Below are 22,571 nucleotides of genomic sequence, written 5' to 3'. Positions count from 1 at the left end.
CTGCCGGGAAAAAAGAACCCGACAGGCCATTCTTCTGACATGGAAACTTTTGGATACATATTTAAAACAAGAACTGTTATCAGATTGACATTCTATTTATGGATATATAAAGGTTCAAGGCAATGAGTGTCTTATATCTACTCCTAGCATCTCCCTTTTTAAAAAATGTATTTTAGTATTTTAATATTTTTCCATAATTGTTTTAATAGTTCTATTCATTTGATGAAAACTTTTGTATATGTTTTTGTTACTTTACTTTAAAAAAATGTAATAAAAGATTTGAACTAAAAAAAAAAAAAAGCTAAACGTTATTTTGCCTTTTCCATTTGTGAACCTTTTTTCACACATAACTCTGTAAATTTATACCTTGGACACATTGCCCTTAAATCTAACTCTTTTGGGTAGTCCATCCTTGGAATCTCTGGTTTGTATCACAGGCAATAGAGAGTGAAAATGGCTTGGCCAGCTTCCCTGTTCTCAGGCCACTGCTGCAGAGCTACCAAGTTACTCTGCTCCAGGAGGGAGACTTATTGACCAGTCTAGTTATTTTTTAACTTGTAAACCAATTCAGTATTTTATTTGTAGTCCTTGATACCACCAATTGAAATCAGGACTTCAGCTTCCACAATGTACCAGGATAGGTTGCAAAATTCCAGGGCTGGCTCAGAATTTCCCTCCTGGCACTGGGTAACCTGGCAGATGCCCAGGTTGAACTACGAAGCCTCTCCATTCAAAGCATGTGCTTACACAATCCCCATGCTCACTCACAAACTATTACTGCTATCATATCCACAGCTACACTGCGCACTTTTCCCTGCTACTTCTGGAGAGGTGAAATGATGGTGTAGGGGGCCCACAAATATGTTTGCCTAGAGTCCAATATAGTGTCAATGGGTGCTTTTGTCTTTTTTAGCAGCCTTTCTGGCTTGTGAACATGGATAGTGTGAACCATTTTCTTTGTGATTCCCAGTAACAGAGGATGTGGATAGTTTCTCACAGTCTGTGTCTTCATCACTGCTGGATAATGTTCATTTCCCATGCTCACTTCCTTGGGAATTTGTGTTTCTGCTAATTAATACAGCGATACATTATGCCTGAAGGTATATTTCAAAGCAGATGAGCAAGAATAAAGGCCTAGCTTTTTGGAAAATTTCTAAGAATATAAAATAGCACCATATAACAATAGGAGACTGGATCATCACAGCTATTTATCCAGATGACTACATTATCAACACTGTCTTACATTATACCTGCCTTGATTTATAATATATGTATGGTGCTTTCTAAACTGATGGAGAAATGAACATATGCTCAGCTTATAGGCCAGAAAGTTGTACTAGTCAAGATAAGATATCAAATTTAATAATCACTGACTAATGAATACAAAAAGGCGTGCTTTGAAAATGAGCCCCAATGTCTCTTACATGCTACTTAAATATTTTTTTTAAGTCCAAGAATTTTATTGGTTTTAGAAAAAGACAAATAACTTATCAATAACATCAACTGTAACACAGAGAAAAAAAATTTAAGTTACCTAAAATTATAAAGGTTTCTGATAATTATCCACGAGACCAAGTTTTAGCAGTAAAACATCTCACCCGTTTTGTCTGCAACAGAGGTTTCAAATTTATGAATCTGTAAAATTGAATGCCACCAAAAAGTAGAACTGAGATTAGAATTATCTTTCCAATGCATAAGAACCAGTTTTAGCGCAGCAACCACTAAAATGTTCAGTAATTTTTGTTGGGAAACATCCAATTGATCCAAAATACGAAAGCGCAGCACCATTGCGCGAGAAACTACACTGGCTCCCACTCAGGGAACGTATCACCTTTAAAATATGCACGTTAGTGCACAAAATCATTCACGGTGAAGCCCCTGCATACATGTCTGACTTGGTAGACCTGCCACCTAGAAATGCCAAAAAATCATCCAGAACTTTCCTCAACCTCCACTTCCCTAAGTGCAAAGGCATAAAGTATAAAGTACTACATGCATCAACCTTCTCCTACAAGAGCACGCAACTCTGGAACGCACTGCCACGCGGCCTGAGAGCGGTCTATGAGTTGACAGACTTCCGCAAACGATTGAAGACCTATCTCTTTGACAAAACATACTGCAAGGATCAAAACATATAAATCCCATATACACCATAACAAAGCCTCAAGATATTACCCCATGTACTCCACTTCCCCGTACTCTCCCCCATTCAACAATCTACCCACAGATAAAAAATGTCTACCCCATCGCCCTCTTGCTATTACTCGATCAGCGTAGTAATTCCCCAACGTCATATCCTTAAGCTTCTACGCCCCAAAGGTGATTGATCTGACTCTGTCTTCCTTAACTATTCACAATGTAACCCATAATCGTAATGTAACAAATTGTACTTCCATCATTTACAATGTATTGTAAGCCACACTGAGCCCGCAAATAGGTGGGAAAATGTGGGATACAAATGCAATTAAATAATAAAAAAAAAAATCTTAGAATAGCACAGAACCTAACATAATAATTGAAGGAATAATTGGACCCTGTATAGGAAGAATATTTGAAATAAGACCACACCTGACACCAAAATTCATAATTCTACAATCAAAAATCATATGAAGCACAGTGTGCGAGCCACAGGACCAACATTTGTTGTTATTCGAAAGACCAGCTACCGCCAATTTATGCGGAGTTCAAATCGCCCCATGATGGAAGAAAAATAATGACTGTACGTAGCTGGCCGAAGCTATAGGCCTGCTCACTTTAGACCACAGATAAGACCGCTGATTGGGTGATATCTGAAGTTGAAGATCGTTTTCCCAAACAACATAGGCTTAGTTTGCTGCTTAAACATTTTTGTATAAAAAAATTTGTAAAATTGTGATACATGGCCTTTGTAACATATTTTAGAGAGGAAATCATGTATAGGAGGGGACTTTACATTTAGGTTAGAGAGATCTCTGTTCTGGGTTAAGCAATGTTTAATATTGCACGACTCAGGATTTCGCCCCCACCATAGTACTGAAACCGTCCTAGTCACTCTCCTGGCCAAATTCAAGCAAGAAATAGCCACTGGTAAAAGTATACTTTTCCTCCAATTAGACATGTCGAGCGCATTCGACATGGTCAACCACAATATACTACTAAGACTCCTTGGCCACTTTGGGATTGATGGAAATGTACTTAACTGGATAAAGGGTTTTCTAACCACTAGAAATTACCAAGTAAAATCAAACTCAAACATATCACCACCGTGGAAAGCTACCTGGATCACCATTATCACCAATATTCTTCAACATGATGATGATCCCACTGGCAAAGTCCCTATCCAACCGAGGCCTCAACCCGTTCATCTATGCAGATGACGTCACAATCTACATTCCCCTCAGTCAAGACCTAACAGAAATAATCAATGAAATCAATGATGGCCTGAACATCTCCTGGGTAAACTCATTCCAATTGAAACTGAACACTGAAAAAACACTGCCGCATCCTCTCATCTCAACATAACAAGTACAAACCCACATCCATAAACATTCCAGAACACACCCTCCCTACTTCAGACAACCTAAAAATACTCAGCGTCATAATCGACCGTAATCTTACCCTTGAGAGTCAAGTAAACTCCGTAATAAAGAAAATGTTTTACTCAATGTGGAAACTCAAATGAATAAAACCCTTCTTCCCAAGGGAAGTTTTTCAAAACCTAATACAATCAGTGGTCCTAAGCCATACAGATTACTGAAACAGAATCTATGCAGGATGTAACGAACAACTTGCAAAAAAAAAACTCCAGACCGCCCAAAACACAGCAGCCAGGCTGATATTTAGTAAAACACGCTTCGAAAGTGCTAAACCTCTCTGAAAAAAGCTACACTGGCTCCCAATCAAAGAATGGATCATCTTCAAAATCTGCACCTTGGTCCACAAAATTATCTACGGCGTAGTCCCAGGATACATGACAGACCTCATAGATCTACCAACCAGAAACAGATTCGCATCATTACGATCATACCTAAACCTACATTACCCAAATTACAAAGGACTGAAATACAAAACAATTTATGCATCCAGCTTCTCCTACCTAAGAGCACAACTATGGAATGGACTCCCTAAAGCTGTAAAAATAATCCATGACCATCTGAACTTCAGAAAATCATTAAAAACCACCCTCTTCAAAAAGGCCTACCCCACCGATCCAACGTAAATCCCCACACCCAGCAACACAACACAACTATGATCATACTGGACAATATACAATCTTCATCCCTCTCATCCTCATGGTGCCTGATGCACACCTACCTCATTTCGACTGCAATATAACCTATATTTGTTATCAACCGACTGGCGAACGCCTGTATGGTACAATGTAAACCACATTGAGCCTGCAAATAGGTGGGAAAATGTGGGGTACAAATGTAACAATTAATTAATTAATTAATCTGGAGCCACTTAAAGTATTTGCTGACTGGTAAAGAAAAGCCAGAACAGCGATCCTCAAAGGGAACCACTGAACTACCAGAATACACATGAGCAATTGTCCTCATCCCCTTTTTTGCCCAAATTTCCCAAAATATAGGATGCTTATTAATTTTGATTAATGGATTGCCCCATAAGGTGGAATGTAGGGAACAAGAGCTTGAAAATTCCATATAATTATCAAGTTCATGTAAGCTAGAGAAAGAGGAATTAATTATATTATTATTTTTCTATCGTTCTGGAATAGATAAAGGCAAGAGATGGGGACTTAAAGAAGAGCCCCACACCAGTTGCTCCATTGCGACTTAAATATTAATAAACAGAACAGTTTTAGAATATTACAACTAGAACAACAACAAGCATTTGTATTAAGTATATAGAGAGCTTTAATGGAGAGAAGCAAAATTTGATGTTGATCTATTTGTCGTCAAGAGCATAATTTTGCCTTGGGAATAAAACTCTGTTGGATCATTTGTAGAATCTAAATGCAGCAGAAAAGGAACAAACCCCATTGCTTTCAGTTAAAGAAGGGAATATGAGTCACAAACGTATGTGCTAAACTAGTCCAATAAAAAAAGTCCTTGTACCTCCTACAGCTTGGTCATTAGCTTTTATTTTTTAGTTATACACATGGACTAATACAGCAGCTATACTCCTTTAGCCTTACTAAGTCCGTAAACAAAAAATACAATAAAATACTCATTTCTAGCTTACTGTACTGAGGCAGCCTGGGCAAAGAAATCATATTAATTTGGTGTTTAACTTTGGTTCAGTCCTGTAAAGTGATGGAATGTCATCTGGGTTTAATTTACTCAGAAGTCTAGCTTTTGCTAGACTAGAGGTTAGAAAGGTCAGAGAGAAATGAAACTTTCTTTGTCCCTTTTTGAGTGATGGATTGTTCATAGGTATTATTTACCACACATTCTCAGTAAGGCATACTGCAGTTTTAAAAAGAGTAGGCTGAATGCTGTTTAGATAATTCTAGATGATTTAGATTTTGTCTTATAAGGAATTCTGATTTCTGCTTATTTTAAAATAAGTTTTATTCTGTTTAATTAATAAGTTCTATTTCTATGTAGAATATCTTTTTAATCCAGTGTCTGATTTTCAAGTGAAGCTTTGTCTGCAGTTTAAGAGGTCATCATCTGGTTTGAATTATCCACAGTCCTAGCTAGGTGAAAGAGGTCAGGGACAAGTCAACTCTCTTCTCCTTGATGAATAGCTAAATGTAGGACTGGTTTTCTGAAAGTAATAACAAACCATGTCTGTGTGCCATTAAGCAAGACTGGCCCCTTGACCCCTTAATGAATGCCAGAACCCAGTTAGTATGAAGTTGATTGGGAATCTGATTATGAGAAATAATAATAAAATACAGGAAATAGGTGCCACATTGTCTAGTTTGAGAGGCCCCAGGTCATAGGTCAGTTTAGGAAATATCTCAAACCTATGTAACTGATATTTTTAAGTAATGTGTAAGTAATAATTAGTTCAAGACAGGGTAATCAATCTATTCTTTACCATCTGGTGAGAAAGGGGGGGCTAGAGAGGTGTAGGACTCTGTATAACTGGGAGCAGAAGCAGCTTACGTCAGAAGAACTAAGTAGTAGTAGTAGTAGAAGAAGAGAAGGAGCTGAGACGAGAGAGAGCTCAGAAGAAGAGACACAGAAGGACAGGACACAGAGAAAGCTAGAGCTGATGTCCTACTTTGTTTGCTGGCAAATAAAGAAGATTTATCTCTCATTCTGGTGTGTGGTGTTTGACTCCTGAAGTACCACAGATTCTGCTAACAATAGTGGTAATTCCTGCAACAGTACAACTGTTTTTTTTTAATCTGAAAACACCAGCCGGTATTTATTTGTTTATTGCACTTGTATCCCACATTTCCCCACCTACAGTATTTGCAGGCTCAATGTAGAGGCGAGCTACACTAAAACACCATAACAGTCCAGTACAAGCAGGGAAGAAATACAGCATCTCTCCATGTACCACCACCACCTGCGCATCCTCTGCCCACGTTACACCGGCACCGCGCAGCAACTGGCGCGTTTCCCACACAGACAGCAGCAAAGGAATCAGTTCCACAAGTGCACAGCACGCCGCTGCCTTCCGCTTCCACACAGCGCCGCTCCGCTGCGTCCTAACCTCCTACTCATTATTATAGAAGCACGCCGCTAACAACTAGCGGAAAGCGGGAGAGGAAGTCATTGCTGGTCCGACGAAAGGCGGAGCCGGCTATTATGAGCCATCTCCAGGGGTTAAATGGGCAACGCACGAAAACGACACAGCATTTGGAACAGCCCGCTGTACCGTGCACCTGTCTGAGAGATGCCAACAAGGAGGAGGTTGGGAGGTACCACAGAAGTCCTGAGGGGGGGGGGGGGGGGAAGTGGAGAAGGAGCAGCGGGCCGTTTCCCATAGCAATCGCGTCACGTGGTGGAGGAGCTGCAGTCTCTTCGCAGATTGCGTCGGGAGCATTTCTTTCTGTAGGGGAGGTATTAAGTGATTGCTAGAGAACTAGGGAGGAGAAGGCGGCAGAGCTCTCCGAGGTGTCTGAGTTAGAACTGACAATGGAGCTGTTGGGTTGGGGGACGCGTGGAGGGCTTGCCGAGCTGGTGTCGGATATGATGAATGATACGCTGCACTTCTACAGATGGAGCTTGACCATTGCAGGTAGGGAGCAGCTGCTGCGGGCTTTGTAGGGGTGGTACTAAGCCCCCTTCCCACGATGGCCTTATTGCCCCCATGATTTTTGTTTTCATCATGCTATTGTTTGGATGCTGGTGGTTCCGCCGTTGATCATTTCGCCAGACCCGGTGGGGGAGCATCTTTGGTTCACTGCGGAGGATTTTAGTAGCTTGCCGCTTACCTGCTCTCAATACCCTCCTCCCCCACTCTCACGCTAATTGAAGAGCCTCGGTGCGAGGGGAGGGGGGGAGGAGAAGCTTTGCCTGAATTATTTATAACGGTATCTTGGGACTGAGAATGCTGCAGGTGCTGGATTGTGTTGCAGTCGTTTCCTGTTTCATTTTCTCTACTGTTAGATACCTAGAGGGGGGGTTGCAGTGTTAATATGCGGTGCAGTTTGTGCGCCTTACTGGGATGTTTGTGTTGGTGGGAGTGGTGTTCTTTATTTCCCATATTTGAATTTCAGCTCGCATTAGACAGGTTAGTGAGTTGAGAAGACTGGAAAGTGGTTGGGGTGCTGCATACAATGAGTTGGCTTTTTCTAGCCTATATGATGCATCCAAAGTTGGTTTGAAAGGGAAGGGGGAGCCAAATGATTGTGCTGGGCCCCAGCACCACCAATGACCCCAGGGCGAAACTGAGTGCCATTATTAAGGCAGAACTTAAGGAAGGTTGTTATTGGCTAGCACATTTTCCTTAATTTCTGCCCTGGATCCCAGTGCATCTAACACTTGTCCTGGATGCTTCTTATAGATGTTGCACAGACTATCGCAAACAATTAACTAAGAACAAAGAGAAAGAGGTTAGAATTTTGTGTTTCGGGGGGGGGGGGGGGGTGTCACGTGACCTTCACCAGTATGGACGCGTAGGGCTTTCTATCTCGCCAGCATTTTATTTTAATGAACCATAGCAGTCTGCATTCCTTCTACTTTCTCGTGGTTCTGGTACACCTGGTATGATGGTGTCAAAAACCAGCAGAAATGATGGATCACATACTCTCTCTTCAGTCTCTAAGCGAAATAAATCTGATGTTTCCATGCCTGACAAGGACCTTCTAGCGCCATTACCTCAGGAAAAAATGGAATCCCTTGCTGAATGCATCAAGGCTTTACATGTTCTGATGCAACAAAATCTTACTGCTACCTCTGAAATCAGATCAGAGTTAGCTACGATTTCCACTCAGCTCGTTCAGTTTAATGCCCGAGTCGAATTCCTGGAAGATCGCATGTCAGCTCACAACGCGTTTCAGTTGGAGGCGAACCGTAAGTTGAACAAAATTGATTTTCTCCAGCAGGAGATAGAAGATCTCTCTAACCGCTTGAGACGGAATAATATTCGAGTACTTGGGCTGGCTGAACAAGCCGAAGGGAAGGACATGATCTTATTTGTAAAAACGCTCCTCATAAAACTTGCGGCACTCGATGCCTAAATGCCGTGGGAAAATCGCGGGCAGAGCTTCCCCGCATTTATCCCCGTTACCTGGTCCTTTGGATCGATTCATGAGGCCACTGGAAGTTATACAAGAAGGCGGAACGCCTCCGATCGGGAACGCCGGCGAACGGGAGACTTTGGCTTCCCCCGGACTGGAAACTACCTTAAGCCCCGCTGCACGCACTCCTCCTCCTCAACCGCTTGGCGCCAGTTCCTTCCTCTTTGACCCGACGGGGTCTCCCTCGGAAGGAGTAGGGGACCCGAAAGAACCTCGGGGAGAAGCGTCTCTACCATCGGGGGAAGGAATGGAGGGAAGTTTGCCCATATCATCATCATTTATTGAGGAGAGAGAAACTGAGGGTCGAAGTGCAGCAGATTTACAGTCTTCAGTAAGGTTTGAACTTCCTAAAGAGTTAGTAGCCAAGCCAAAGAATGTGACTTTAGACACTTTGTGGGATTTAATGTCCAACCTGGGACAATGTTTCCTTAAGCAAAATGAAGAGTTTTTGCCTAGAGTAAAGACTATTGAAAGTGACCTGAAAAAAAAAGAGGAAGAGTTTAAAGTTTTAAATGAGAAAATGGAAAAAATTGACCAAAGGGTTATGAAGACGGAAACTTTACAATCTTTGATGGTAAAAGAAGTAACTAATCTCAGGCGTAAATCAGAGGCTTTTGACAATTATACTAAAAATCATAACCTGAGATTCGTTAATTTCCCTAGGATTCCAAATGTTTTTCCTCTTGATATGTTGAAACGCTATTTTCGTGAAAATTTGAATGTTCAGGAAAAGGACTTTCCACCCTTATCCCAAGTTTATTATGTCCCAGAAAGGAACTTGAATCAAGAGACTGAAAAACCTATTGACGTTTCTCTTTTGCTTGAGACTTCTGACTCTGAATTGGTCACAGCCGCTACTTTGGTGGCGACTGTTGTCCTACTTCCTGATAAGAATTGGATCTTCCGCCTTTTTTTCCGTAATAAAGAGAATCCTTTTTTGGGTCTCAAAATATTATTATTTCCTGATGTCTCCAAGGAGACACGTCGACGGAGGAAACAATTCTTACTCCTTAAGCCAGAAATTTTGCACTTGGGGGGTGTCTTCTTTTTAAGGTACCCCTGCAAGTGCATAGTAAGGCTGGGGGGGAAGAAATATGTATTTACTGAACCTGAACATCTGTCAGCATTAGTAGCCTCAGTTAAAATGGAGAATGCCTTAAAGAATAATGTATAATTTCTTAGCAGAGAATGATTTACCTGGTACTTTTTTCCTATATTATTTCTCCCCTTAGATTACCTGATATCTTGGATCTCCCATTATGGACTTGAGTGTCGTATAAATTTGAAAGTGTACAGATTTATATGCTTGTTTCTGAGAAATATTTTCCTTTTACAATAGTTCCTACTTATACGACACTTTCCTAAGCAAGATGTTTCTTGTAAATATTGTTTAAATGAATAAAAGAATAAATAATAAAAAAAAAAAAAAATAAAACTTGCGGCACTTCCAACCGACTTTATAATTGATATAGAACATACCCACCGAGTAGCATAGCGACCTATTCCTGGGAAAGACTACCCGCGTCCTATAATAGTTAAATTTCTGCGCTATGACCAGATGATGTTAATCTTAAATGCTATTCGATCTAAATCTCCTGTGTTTCATAATGGGGCAAAAGTTCTTCTGGTTCCCGATCTCTCTAAAACCACTGCTAAAAAGCGAAAGTTGTTCTTGTCAATGCGCCCTAAGTTGAAAGCTTTACGAGCACAATATGGACTTCTGTACCTTGCAGTTATGCGTGTAACGTTTCAGAGCACCACTAAGCACTACAATGATCCTGCTGATCTGCAGAAGTTTCTCGATGCTGTCTCTTGTGCTGCAAATTGATATTTTTAAAGCTGAATTGAACTGCAAATGTTTATTCTTCTCGTTTAGGATGTTGCTCTCACATTGCTACAACATGAATATTTGTTGTAGTTCTAATGCTGGCTTAGGCCCTCTCCTGGTGTCTATACTGGGCTCATGTCCCCGCAAGGGATTTTCTTATCTCTGCTTTTTTCCTTTCCTCGTTGGAGTATACTCTTTCTGCCCAATTGCTTTTGTTTCTTACTAAAATTTATTTTGTTATATTTCACTTCTGAAGGGAATGTAAATTGTGATATCGTCTGTATAGATGAACGGGTTGAGGCCTTGCTTTGATAATGATTTGGCCAGTGGGATCATCATTATGTTGAAAAGTATTGGTGATAGTGGTGATCCTTGAGGTACTCCACAATCTGCTTTCCAAGGTGGTGATATGTTTGAGTTTGATTTCACTTGGTATGTTCTGGTGGTTAGGAAACTTTTGATCCAGTTGAGTATGTTTCCACCGATTCCGAAATAGTCTAAAAGTCTCAGTAGTATATTGTGATTTACCATGTTGAATGTGCTCGACATGTCAAATTGTAGAAGAAGTATACTTTTACCTATGGCTATTTCCTGCTTGAATTTGGCTGGGAGAGTGACTAGCACAGATTCGGTACTATGGAGGGGACGGAAACCCGATTGTGATTCGTGGAGTATTGAGAACTTGTCCAAGTAGTCGGTAAGCTGTTTGGTCACCATGCTCTCCATCAATTTAATTGCTAGTGGTGTAGATGCAACTGGGCAACAACATTAATTCCATCCCTCTATTCTCAACGGTTTGGGAATCTTTCAAGAGTTGGCTGAGAGGTGAAATTATCAGCTACTCGTCTCACCTTCGGAAGTCCAATAATGTTAAAATTTCTACTCTCGAACAAGAAATTCGTCAACTTGAAATGTCATTATATACTTCATCGTCTAAACCTATTCTTCAAAAGCTCAGGTCACTCGATGCAATATAACTCCCTATTGTCAAGCATCTCCAATGCAATTTCTTTCAAGCAAAATGCTGTATACTACTCAGAATCCAATAAAGCTGGCAAACTGCTTGCATCTTATTTGAAAGGCAAGAGAATCAAACAGCGTATACCTGTCATTCGGTCATCCACAGGTTCCTCCTTGACCTCCTCCTCCCAAATTCTTGAGGCTTTCGAATCCTTCTGTACGTCTCTATATTCGTCAGAAATCACAGCTGATGACCTTGAAATCTCCAATTTTCTTTCATCATTGGACTTGCCTCATCTTTCAGAGCAACATATTAACCGACAACCTATTTCTCACGAAGAGGTTGTCTCTGCAATCAAAAAAAACTTCCTCTAGCCAAAGCACCGGGTCCGGATGGTCTGCCGGCTGAGTTTTATAAATCCTTCTTGTCTTCTGTGTCAACTCGTCTCTTGGCCTACTTCCATACTCTACTTGCGTCAACTTCATCTGGTCGTTTTTTGGACACAAACATTGTAGTTCTGCCTAAGCCCAATAGAGACTATACCCTTGTACAAAACTATCGGCCTATCTCTCTTTTAAATACAGACTACAAAATTTATGCAAAGATATTGTGTTGTAGAGTGGAAAATGTTATTCACTCCCTAATTCATAGAGATCAGGCTGGTTTAATTAAATCCAGATATGGGGCTGATAATACTAGATTGTTATGTCATATTATCCACTTTGCTCAGTTAAAGGATTATCCTGTTTTATCTGTCACTTTAGATGCTGGAAAAGCCTTTGACCGGGTAGAGTGGAACTACCTATTTAATGTTCTTGAGCAATTTGGTTTTCCAAAGCTCTTTCTCCATATGTTGCATTTACTATATTTGTCATTTGTCACCTTCTGCACGAATTGTAGCTAATGGGGAATTTTCTAAATCATTTGTTTTGCATAGAGGTACTAGACAAGGCTACCCTATTTCTCCCTTTTATTTAACCTAGCCCGCGAACCTGGCTATTCGTAAATCAAAAAATATATCCAGCATCTCCTTGGGCAACGAAGAGTTCAAACTTTCAGCTTATGCAGATGACATACTGCGATATCTCACTAGCCCACAAGCATCCATGAATGCTCTTATCAGCTTAATTTCTCAGTTCTCTAAGATCTCTGGATACAAAATTAATTGGGATAAAACAGAGTTGATGCCTTTGAATGATGTTTGTGTTCCTTTTTCTATTCAAGTCTTCCCTCTACAATGGGAATGGCTCTCAATTACTGTTAAAATTAATTCTGATATGCTTCTTTGCAAAAATTGGGACCTCTCTATCAGCGTGGTCCCCGCTAAACTTAACTTGGTGGGGAAGATTGGACACTATCAAAATGATGTTAGTGCCCAAGATCACATATGTTTTGTTTTTTTATTTTTTATTTATAACCATTTAAATTTTTACAAGCTATAAAAAAACTTGCCAGAAATACAGAGAAAGTAATATATAGGAATTATTTCAGTCAGGTAATTCTATTCTCTTCCTTAGACCACTAAATAGGGAGAGTGAAACAAGACAAGGAGATCAATTAAACAGAAGCAGAAAAAAAAATGTGGTATTAACCTGATTATCCCCAGATATTACTCGTCTAATTCATTATTCCACATTGATCATCTGGTTGGCTTCTTCAAGGCCAATACGGTGTATAGTCAAATCATTTCATTGAAAACATACCTATTGTCCAATATTAGTTAGAAATAATACATCTGATTACATTCTTTCTCTTTTAAAAACCAGAAGTTATTTAACAATACATATACTTAAGTCTCTAATTCGAATCCCACTGATTAAAGTAATCCCAGCTGTCACAGGCTTCACTCCTTGTAAAGTAATAATTGAGGAAATCGATCACATATGTTTTAAGCATAATCCCTCTTCCTTTTTCCAGTTTCTTCTATAGAAGGCTGGAGAAATTGCTCTCTAACTTCCTATGGAATCTTAAGGTACCTAGAATCTCTTTGCGTAAATTAAAACTGCCTAAATTGCTTGGTGGAGTTCGTTTTCCTGACCTTCAGCTGTATCATACAGCTTTTATCATGCGTCAAGGCATGGAATGGATTGGTCCACTGAGCGCGGCTTGCCTTCCTAGATGGCTAGCGTTTGAGCAAGTTATCATTGACCCATTATTACACTCTCATCTAATTGGCATGCATCTTCCTAAAAGTATTATCTCCAATTCAATCATTAATACTATTCATAAGTTACTCTCATCTTTTGATAAGTCTTTAAGTATTTCCTGGTCCTCTATAGCACGTGTGCCTGACTGGAACAACCCTAAATTTTAAACTGATAAAAGCAAGTATCGTGGTCTGATTGGCAGTGCATAGGCATATGGACCCTTAATGATCTTATTGACTTTAAAAAGCAAACTTGGAAATCCTTCATAGATACGAAAACTGAATTCTCGCTGATTCCCAACTTTATCAATGGCTACAGATTACCTCTTTGCTGAGGAAAAGCAGCTTGCAAATTCAGCGTATATCTCAAACTCCAGACCGTGCTGATATAAATTTATGGCTCCAGCATACAGGCCACGCTGCTTCCCACATTTACAAGCATATCCTAAGTAAGCTTCCTTTTAAATGTATAGGTTTACTTAGATGCTGGGAGGAGGACATCCAACAATGCATCTCAGATAAGTTATGGGAACAGCTATGGAGTTCCATATTTAAGTGTTTTAAGTCTTCATCAACGTTGCAGGAATGTAAGACATTTGAAGTCTAAATGATGACATTTTTTGACACTCACCAAACAAGACTTAACAAAAATCTTGGTTTTCTATCCCATTATAAACCATAAAATTATACTGCTTTGTCACCCTCTTATTACTCACCTAGCTCTCCCTATTTCTCACCTAACCACCCCACCTGCTTCCTGTGTAACTGTCATTGGAATGCTTTTGTGTTTCACTTGTATGTTCTGATACTTGTCAACATTTGCCGATTTTTCTGATCTGAAGAAGAAGGGTTACCTTCGAAAGCTAATAAAAAATGTATTGTTAGTCCAATAAAAAAGTTTCTTATTTTCTTTTCTCTGTTTTGTTTTATTTCTGTTTATTACATTTAAAAGTGGCCTAACATGGCTACCACACCACTTTACTAATTTATTTACTTGAAACCTTGTCAGTAGTTACATCTTTACTAGTTCAATCCAAAAAAATTCTTTCTTCATAGGCTTTTATTCGTATTTTTTTCACCTTATTTGTCTAAATGAGCTTATACGCATTACTGTTTTTCTTATTAGCAGCTGCTTTTTATTTTTAACAGATACCTGTTTTACTTTAATTGGTTCTTTAATGCCATGATTTAGCTATGCCAGCAATCATTTGGTGGTTGTTACATAAGAATAGACATACTGGGTCAGACCAGTAGTCCATCTAGCCCAGTATCCTGTTCCCAACAGTAGCCAATCGAGGTCACAAGTACCTGGCAGACTTCTTAAAGACAGCAAGTACTCAATACTTCCAAGGCCCCTGAGGCAGGGACTTTGCCGAAACACAATACCATGTTGGACATTATTATAGAAATAAAGTTGTCATTACCTCAGTTCCGTCTTCCAGTTGTCATTGGAAGTGCCCTGCTGGTCGCACTACTTATCTGTTTGGACTTTTGTACATAGTGGACCACAGTCATCCGCTTCTGCTGTTTCCCCTATCCTAGAAACCCAAATAGTAGGAACATTCCATGCTACCAATCCCAGGACAAGCAGTGCCTTCCCCATGTCTGTCTCAATAGCAGACTATGGACTTTTCCTCCAGGAAATTGTCCAAACCTTTTTTTTAAACCCAGATATGGTAACTGCTGTTGTTACACCCTCCAGCAAAAAGTTACAGAGCTTATCTTTTGAATAAAAAAAAAAAATTTCCTCCTATTTGTCTTAAAAGTATTTCCATATAACTTCACTGAGTGTCTTCTAGTCTTTGTACTTTTTGAAAAATCGATTCATTTCTACTTGTTCTACACTATTCAGGATTTTGTAGACCTCAATCATATCCCCCCTTCAGCCATCACTTTTCCAAATTGAAGAGCCCTATCCTCTTTAGCTTTTCCCCATATGAGAGGTGTTCCATCCCCTTTATCATTTTGGTCTCTTTTCTTTGAACTTTTTCTAATTCCCCTATATCTTTTTTGAGATATGGCGACCAGAAACTGAACGCAGTAGTCAAGGTGAGGTCGCACCATGGAGCAATATAGAGGCATTGTATTATGCTCTTTCTTATTTACCATCCCTTTCCTAATAATTCCTATCATCCTGTTCGCGTTTTTTGGCCACTGCTACTATACACTGGGCAGAAAATTTCAGCATATTATCTACAACACCACCTAGATCTTTTCTTGGGTGCTGACCTTCAAGGTGGACCCTAATATCAGGTAACTATGATTCGGATTATTCTTCCCAATATGCATCACTTTGTATTTTTCCACATTAAATTTCATTTGCCATTTGGCTTCCCTGTCTTCCAGTTTCCTAATTTTTCACAGTCAACATGTGAATAATTTTGTGTCATCTGCAAATTTAATAATCTAATTCATCGTTGCAATTTCCATATATTATTTATAAACTAGGAAAAAATGCCTGTTTCTGAGTGGAATGAAACGGGCGCTAGCAAGGGGCCCCCTCCCTCCGTCCCTCGAAGCTACTTGCCTTGTTCGCTGTGGGCCATTTCGGCCCTCGAGTGTCAATAGCTCCGCCCTCGACGTCATGACGTTTTGACGCGAGGGTGGTGCAGACACTCCAGGGCACACCGGATATCTCGGGCGCCTCAACTTCCGTGGAGGCTTCAGAACGTTGGGGTTGCCTTTTATATATATAGATATGTCACATAGCACCAGTCCCAGTACTGATCTCTGTGGCACTCCACTAGTCACCCTCCTCCATTAAGATAAATGGCCATTTAACCCTATCCTCTGCTTTCTGTCCGATAACCAATTCCTGATCCGCAGACCATTGCCTCCTATCTCATGACTCTTTCATTTTCTCAGGAGTTTCTCATGAGGAACTTTGTCAAAAGCTTGCTGAAAATCTAAATACACTAAATCTACTTGTTATTCATGTCTTCAAAGAAATGAAGAAAATTAGTGAGACATGACTTCCCTTGGCTGAACCCATGCTGACTGTATCCCGTTAAATCATGTTTATTTATGTGTTCCATAATTTTATTCTTAATAGTTTCCACTATTTTACCTGGCACTGACATCATGCTTACCGGTCTGTAATTTCCCTGATCACCCCTGCAACCCTTTTAAAAAATCAGCGTCATGTTGGCCACCCTCTAATCTTCAGGTACTACGGACGACTAACAACAGGTTACAGATTACTAACAGCAGATCAGTAATTTCATGTTTTGAGTTCTTTCAGTACCCTTGGATGCATTCCATCTGGTCCAGGTGACTTAACTACATTTTAATTTTTTGATTTGGCTCAGTACGTCTTTCAGGTTCACCGAGATTGCTTTCAGTTCCTCTGCATCATTACCCTTGAAACCCATTTATAGTACAGATAGATCTCTTGCATCTTCTGTGAACATCAAAGCAAATAATTCATTGAGTTTCTCTGCTATGACCTTGTCCTCTCTGCATGCCCCTTTTGCTCCTTTATGATCTAACAGTCCCATGGATTCCCTCACAGGCTTTCTGCTTCTGATGTACATAAAAAGATGGTACTGTGAGTCTTTGCTTCTGCAGCAAGTTTCTAATCATATTTTCTTTTAGCATTCTTTATCAGTGCTTTGTATGTAGCTGCATTAGGCCCTGCTGTGCCTTCTAGAAGCTATCTGTTAATGTTGTAGGCTGTGGCAGAAAGTTCAAGTTTTAAAACTGTAGGGAAAATGTTTTTATACTATGGGGGAAAAAAGCTGTGCAGCAATCTAAAAAAACTCTAAACTGGAATTTCCTGTGTATCAGCTCTGCTCTATACTGATGCTATGGTTAACTCTAGCCTTAACTGCAAGCCTTTGGAGAATGTTATAATGCCTTTGTTTCGCGCCACAACTGCACCTCAAATGCTATGTGCAATTCAGGTCACCACATCTCAAAAAAGATATAGTGGAATTAGAAAAGGTATAGAGAGGGGCGACAAAAATGATAAAGGGAATGGGATGACTTCCCTATGAGGAAAGGCTAAAGCGGGTATGGCTCTTCAGCTTGGAGAAGAGACAGCTGGGAGGAGATTTATTTATTTTAAACACTTATAATCCACCTATAAACTAGGCAGTTTCCATAAAAACATACATACCAATGCAAAACAAAACATCTTCATAGATATGATAGAAATCTATAAAAAACTGAGTGGAGTGGAATGGGTAGATGTGAATCACTTGTTTGCTGTTCCCAAAAATACAAGGACTAGGGAGCATGCAACAAAGCTAGTAAGTAGTACATTTAAGACAAACAGGATAAAATATTTCTTCACTCAACGTGTAATTAAACTCTTGAATTTGTTGCTAGAGAATGTGGTAAAAGCAGTTAGCTTAGCAGGGTTTAAAAAAAGGTTTGGATAATTTCCTAAAAGAAAAGTCCATAAGCCATTATTAAGATGGACTTGGGAAAATCCACTGCTTATTTCTAGAATAAGCAACAAAAAAATCTGTTTTACTCTTCTGGGATCTTGCCAGGTACTTGTGACTTGGATTGGCCACTGTTTGAAACAGGATACTGGGCTTGATGGACCTTTGGTCTTTCCCAGTATGGCAATGCTTATGTTCTTACGAATGTATTATCAGTTTGTTAAGAAGCTATTTGTGTGGTCCTGTTAAAAGGATAAAGCTATTTGAGTAGGGCTAAATATTTGTGCTAATCTGTATGTTTTTTTTGCTCTTGCCCTCTCTGTAATGTCTCCTGAATGCATAACTATTTTGGCTGGATATCAAGGTGTGTAGCCAAAAGTTGTGCATTGGCCACCTCTGAATATTAGAAGAAATGATTTGTGCTGCTAGGTCCAAAAGTAATCACATCAGTCTTTTAGGAACATGTTGTTTATCTCTTTAAGGATATGTTATGAGGATAAGTGCTGAGAGGAGCTCATACTCTGGAAAAAGTTGTGGACATTCCCCCTCAAACCACTTGTTCACATGCCTCTTTCAACACTGAATTATTGTGTGTGCTCTGAAAACATCTGCTTCAGTTGTATAATAATTAATGGGAAACCTCCAGCACTCAGATATGCTTTTTCTTTTTATATTTGTTTTTAATTGTTTGCCCTAATTTAGTATTTTGGTTGTTACTTGTTTGTTGTTTGGTTTTTATTTGTTTCTGATTTTGTTACTGTTTTCCTACTTTGAGGAAATCTTTTGAAAAGACAGATAATTAAAAAAATGCTTAAAAACGGAGGTTTTCAACCCAGTCCTCGGGGGAGACCCAGCTGGTCGGGGATATCCTGAAAACCCCGACTGGCTGGGTGTGTCAAGGATTGGGTTGAAAACCTCTGTCTTAAACAAATTCTCTTCCATTTGAACACATATAGTCCTCAGCCTGCACTGTTTCAGGTAGACCCTGGTACGTGATAGGTAAGGCTGCAAGATTTTATGTTCCGAGCCTTGCTGGACTGTGTGGAAGGGAGGGATTTTGTTAGACTATCACTGTATCCTAAGCCTTACATCCTCAGGACTCATGCTGTTATAGAGGGGGTGCTACCATCTTCCTTTCCACTTCTGCCGTTTTGTACAGCACATCCATCATACATATTCTGCTGCTTCAGCGTGCCTTCTGTTGTTTGTGCTATTAACAGATATATGCATCAGTACTCCTGATGGTCTGGAGGCTAGACCATTGTTACTCACTGTTGCTGCCCTTTCTCTGAAAATTGTTGTTTGTATTTGTCAAAGGGGCACATGTCAGCTGTCCCTATGTAGCTTTAACAGGTTTCTTTTAGCACGCTGCATTACCAGCATTAAAACAGTGGAATTGCACATACCATAATTTGCAAAGCATCAGGTGTAATGTTTGTTAATGCATTACGGTGGTGGGAGGCGGGACTGGTGGTTGGGAGGCGGGGATAGTGCTGGGCAGACTTATACGGTCTGTGCCAGAGCTGGTGGTGGGAGGCGGGGCTGGTGGTTGGGAGGCGGGGATAGTGCTGGCCAGACTTATACGGTCTGTGCCCTGAGGAGGACAGGTACAAATAAAAAGTAGCACATATGAATTTATGTTGTTGGGCAGACTGGATGGACCGTGCAGGTCTTTTTCTGCCGTCATCTACTATGTTATAATTCCTGTAGCAACTATTAATAGTGTGTTGTAATTTGCCCAGACAAACGTGTTGTGAATTGGCCGTTGATGCAGTCTCCGTTGCCTACGCTGGCTATAAGCACTCTTTATCTCCTCCTAATATGGCTGGGTCCCAAATGGATGAAGAATAGAGAACCTATCCAGCTGCGCTTCATACTGATTGTCTACAATTTTGGAATGGTTATACTGAACTTCTTTATCTTCAAAGAGGTTAGTCTTGAGTTTATTGTACTTTGTTGCAATTCAGAGATGTACAAATTACCAAGGTAATATATTGTCCTGTCAAGGCAAATGTTGTGTGAGCTTAAACACACAGGAATCATTCATTGCCAATATTTATGCATGGTAGTGAACTAACAAAAACAATTTTTTTAAACAACCCCCCCCACCAATGCACAATATAGGTGGTGAAGTTTTGTGCACAAAATAAAAATATAATGTAAGGGTGATCCATCTAATGTTATTAAATATAAGGAGAGGAATAGCCAGAAATTAAAAGGAGTAACGACCTCTGTAAAAGTCTCTGGTGAGACCTATTTTAGTGTACTGTATATGAATATGGAGATTACACCTTCAAAAGGATATGAACGATAGAGTTCAGAGGGCAACTACTAAAATGGTCAGTGGTCTTCCTCAGAAAGGGGGACGGGCTTAAAGATCTCAGGATTTATAAACTGGAAGAAAAAGTGAGCGAGGAGAGAGATGGTAAAGGCATTGAAATAGCTTCGAGATAAAAATGCACAGGAGCAGGGCTTCTCAGCTGAAAGGAGGTTTTGGAACGAGGGATCACATAATGAGAATGAAAGGGAGAGTAATCTAAGGAAATATTTCTTTACAGCTAGGGTGGTGGAGACGAGGACTGTCTGAATTCAAGAAAGCATGGGGAGAACAAGGGGATTGAAGAGCTGAGTATGTGGTGTGCTGGCTACACCGGATTAGCTCTGTGGTCTTTATCTACCATCATGTTCTATATTTTGCTTTTGGGATTTGACAGGTCTTGCTTACTCAAACTTTTGTAAATGTAATTTATGATCATTTTAAAGCTTAGGTTTTAACAGGTCTTTTTCTCCTTGCAAACAGAGTAGAGGAGTAGCGTAATGGTTAGTGCAGCGGCTAAGAACCAGGGGAACTGGGGTAAAAATTCCCTCTGCTGCTCCTTGTAATTTACTTAACTCTCCATTTACCTAGGTACAAATTGAGAACCTGTATAAAATATATATCCCGCTTTCCTAAAGGACAAGTCCATAAACCACAACTAAATGGACTTGGGAAAAATCCACAATCCCAGGAATAACATGTATAGAATGTTTGTACGTTTGGGAAGCTCGCCAGGTGCCCTTGGCCTGGATTGGCCGCTGTCGTGGACAGGATGCTGGGCTCGATGGACCTTTGGTCTTTTCCCAGTGTGGCATTACTTATGTACTTTGATTGTAAATCACTGAAAGATGGTATATCAAGTCCATCCCCTTTGCCCTTTCCCCCTAACTTTGAAAGTCAAGGTGTTAGCAATCTTGAATACCAGTCTTCTCTGTCCATGTGATAGTCTGAATAGTGTGTGATATTTGTGAGTGGAGGAGTAGCCTAGTGGTTAGTGCAGTGGGCTTTGATCCTGGGGAATTGAGTTCGATTTCCACTGCAGCTCCTTGTGACTCTGGGCAAGTCACTTAACCCTTCATTGCCCTGGTACAAAATAAGTACCTGAATAAATGTAAACCGCTTTGAATGTAGTTGCAAAAAACCTCACAAAGGCAGTATATAAAGTCCCATTTCCCTTTCCCTTCCCTAAATATGAGTAGACACTGTAGGAATTTTTACAAGTGTAAGCACATTATAATTGTAAACCGTTTTGATTATATCACATGACCCCTATATCAAATGCATGATGGAAGGAACAAAATAATCACTATAACTAAAACATAATCAGTCAGGAGAGACCCATAATCAGGAATGCATCTCCTGGTTCCCCAAATGACGATCACTTTGATCCTGGCTCTGTTGAGTCTGAGGCAAAGCTTCAAACTCTTGGCTATGGACGCAAATTTATAGATCAGAGATACAAACTCCTTTTTGTATAACACTGATTGGTTTCAAGTGTGGTGCTTTTGGTCATAACTAAAGGTAGCTCTGTGAATCATCTACAGAATAACGAGATTGAGAGCAAAACAGCATGCAGCATAAATACCCCTGAGGAAGCCAATGGATTAAATAAGATAAACCTATGCTTATAAGAAATTAGTGGCTCTCAAGATTTTGATTTAAATTCAAGATCTTTACCATAACTTTTTACTTTGAATCACTAGCAAAAAATAAAAAGAATTAGGATTTTTTTTTTTGGACTGGTGCATGAGATGTGGAACAGCTGAAGAGCAGACATTAATTTTAGTCTGTCTTAAAAGTTTTCTGAGGTCTTTTTCCTTCTTTTTATGGATTGATTGTGAAATAAGGTTTTTCATATCTCCTATTATTTTATGATTGACTTCAGAGTTTATTTGGGGCCCTGTTTACTAAGCCATGCTAGAGGTGTGTTAGTGTTTATGCCTGCTAACTATGTAGGCGTCCATAATATTCCTATGGGTGTCTACACGGTTAGCGTGCGCTAATTTTTAGCACGTACTATAAACTCTAGCGCATCTTAGAAAACAGGGCCCTAAGTGTGACAATTTGGTCTGTCTACATCTCTGAGCTTTTGAAGTATTGAAAGTGTAACTTAGCAGAAAAGAGAGGCGATGATCCACAGCCTAAGCATGGTAGTAGAAAGACAAGTATCTGGCAAGGTGTGCAGCTTTATTAAAAGCAATCACTCGACGTAGCCACGTTTTGCCTGCAGGCTGCGCCAAGGATAGAAAGTAATGTACAAACAATCAAATTCAAATCATACAAATGA

The 22,571-nt window shown here is 39.9% G+C and overlaps 1 protein-coding gene across 2 annotated transcripts in view; it reads left to right on the top strand.

The window, feature by feature from the left end:
* Nucleotides 1-6,767: 6,767 nt before the first annotated feature.
* Nucleotides 6,768-22,571, top strand: part of ELOVL4 (ELOVL fatty acid elongase 4) — a 35,696-nt gene continuing 19,892 nt past the window's right edge. The window contains exons 1-2 of one of the 2 annotated variants that reach the window (XM_030195632.1): nucleotides 6,768-6,820; nucleotides 19,710-19,897. In XM_030195632.1, the coding sequence (XP_030051492.1) occupies nucleotides 6,796-6,820; nucleotides 19,710-19,897 (213 nt within the window). In that variant the 5' untranslated portion in view covers nucleotides 6,768-6,795. Of the gene's footprint in view, nucleotides 6,821-6,874; nucleotides 7,141-19,709; nucleotides 19,898-22,571 lie in introns of those variants that run through there. The other variant, XM_030195631.1, reaches the window with a different exon arrangement.

The sequence above is a fragment of the Microcaecilia unicolor genome, chromosome 3 (assembly GCF_901765095.1).
Source record: "Microcaecilia unicolor chromosome 3, aMicUni1.1, whole genome shotgun sequence".
Lineage (NCBI taxonomy): Eukaryota > Metazoa > Chordata > Amphibia > Gymnophiona > Siphonopidae > Microcaecilia > Microcaecilia unicolor.
This window is presented reverse-complemented; position numbering and strand designations above follow the sequence as displayed.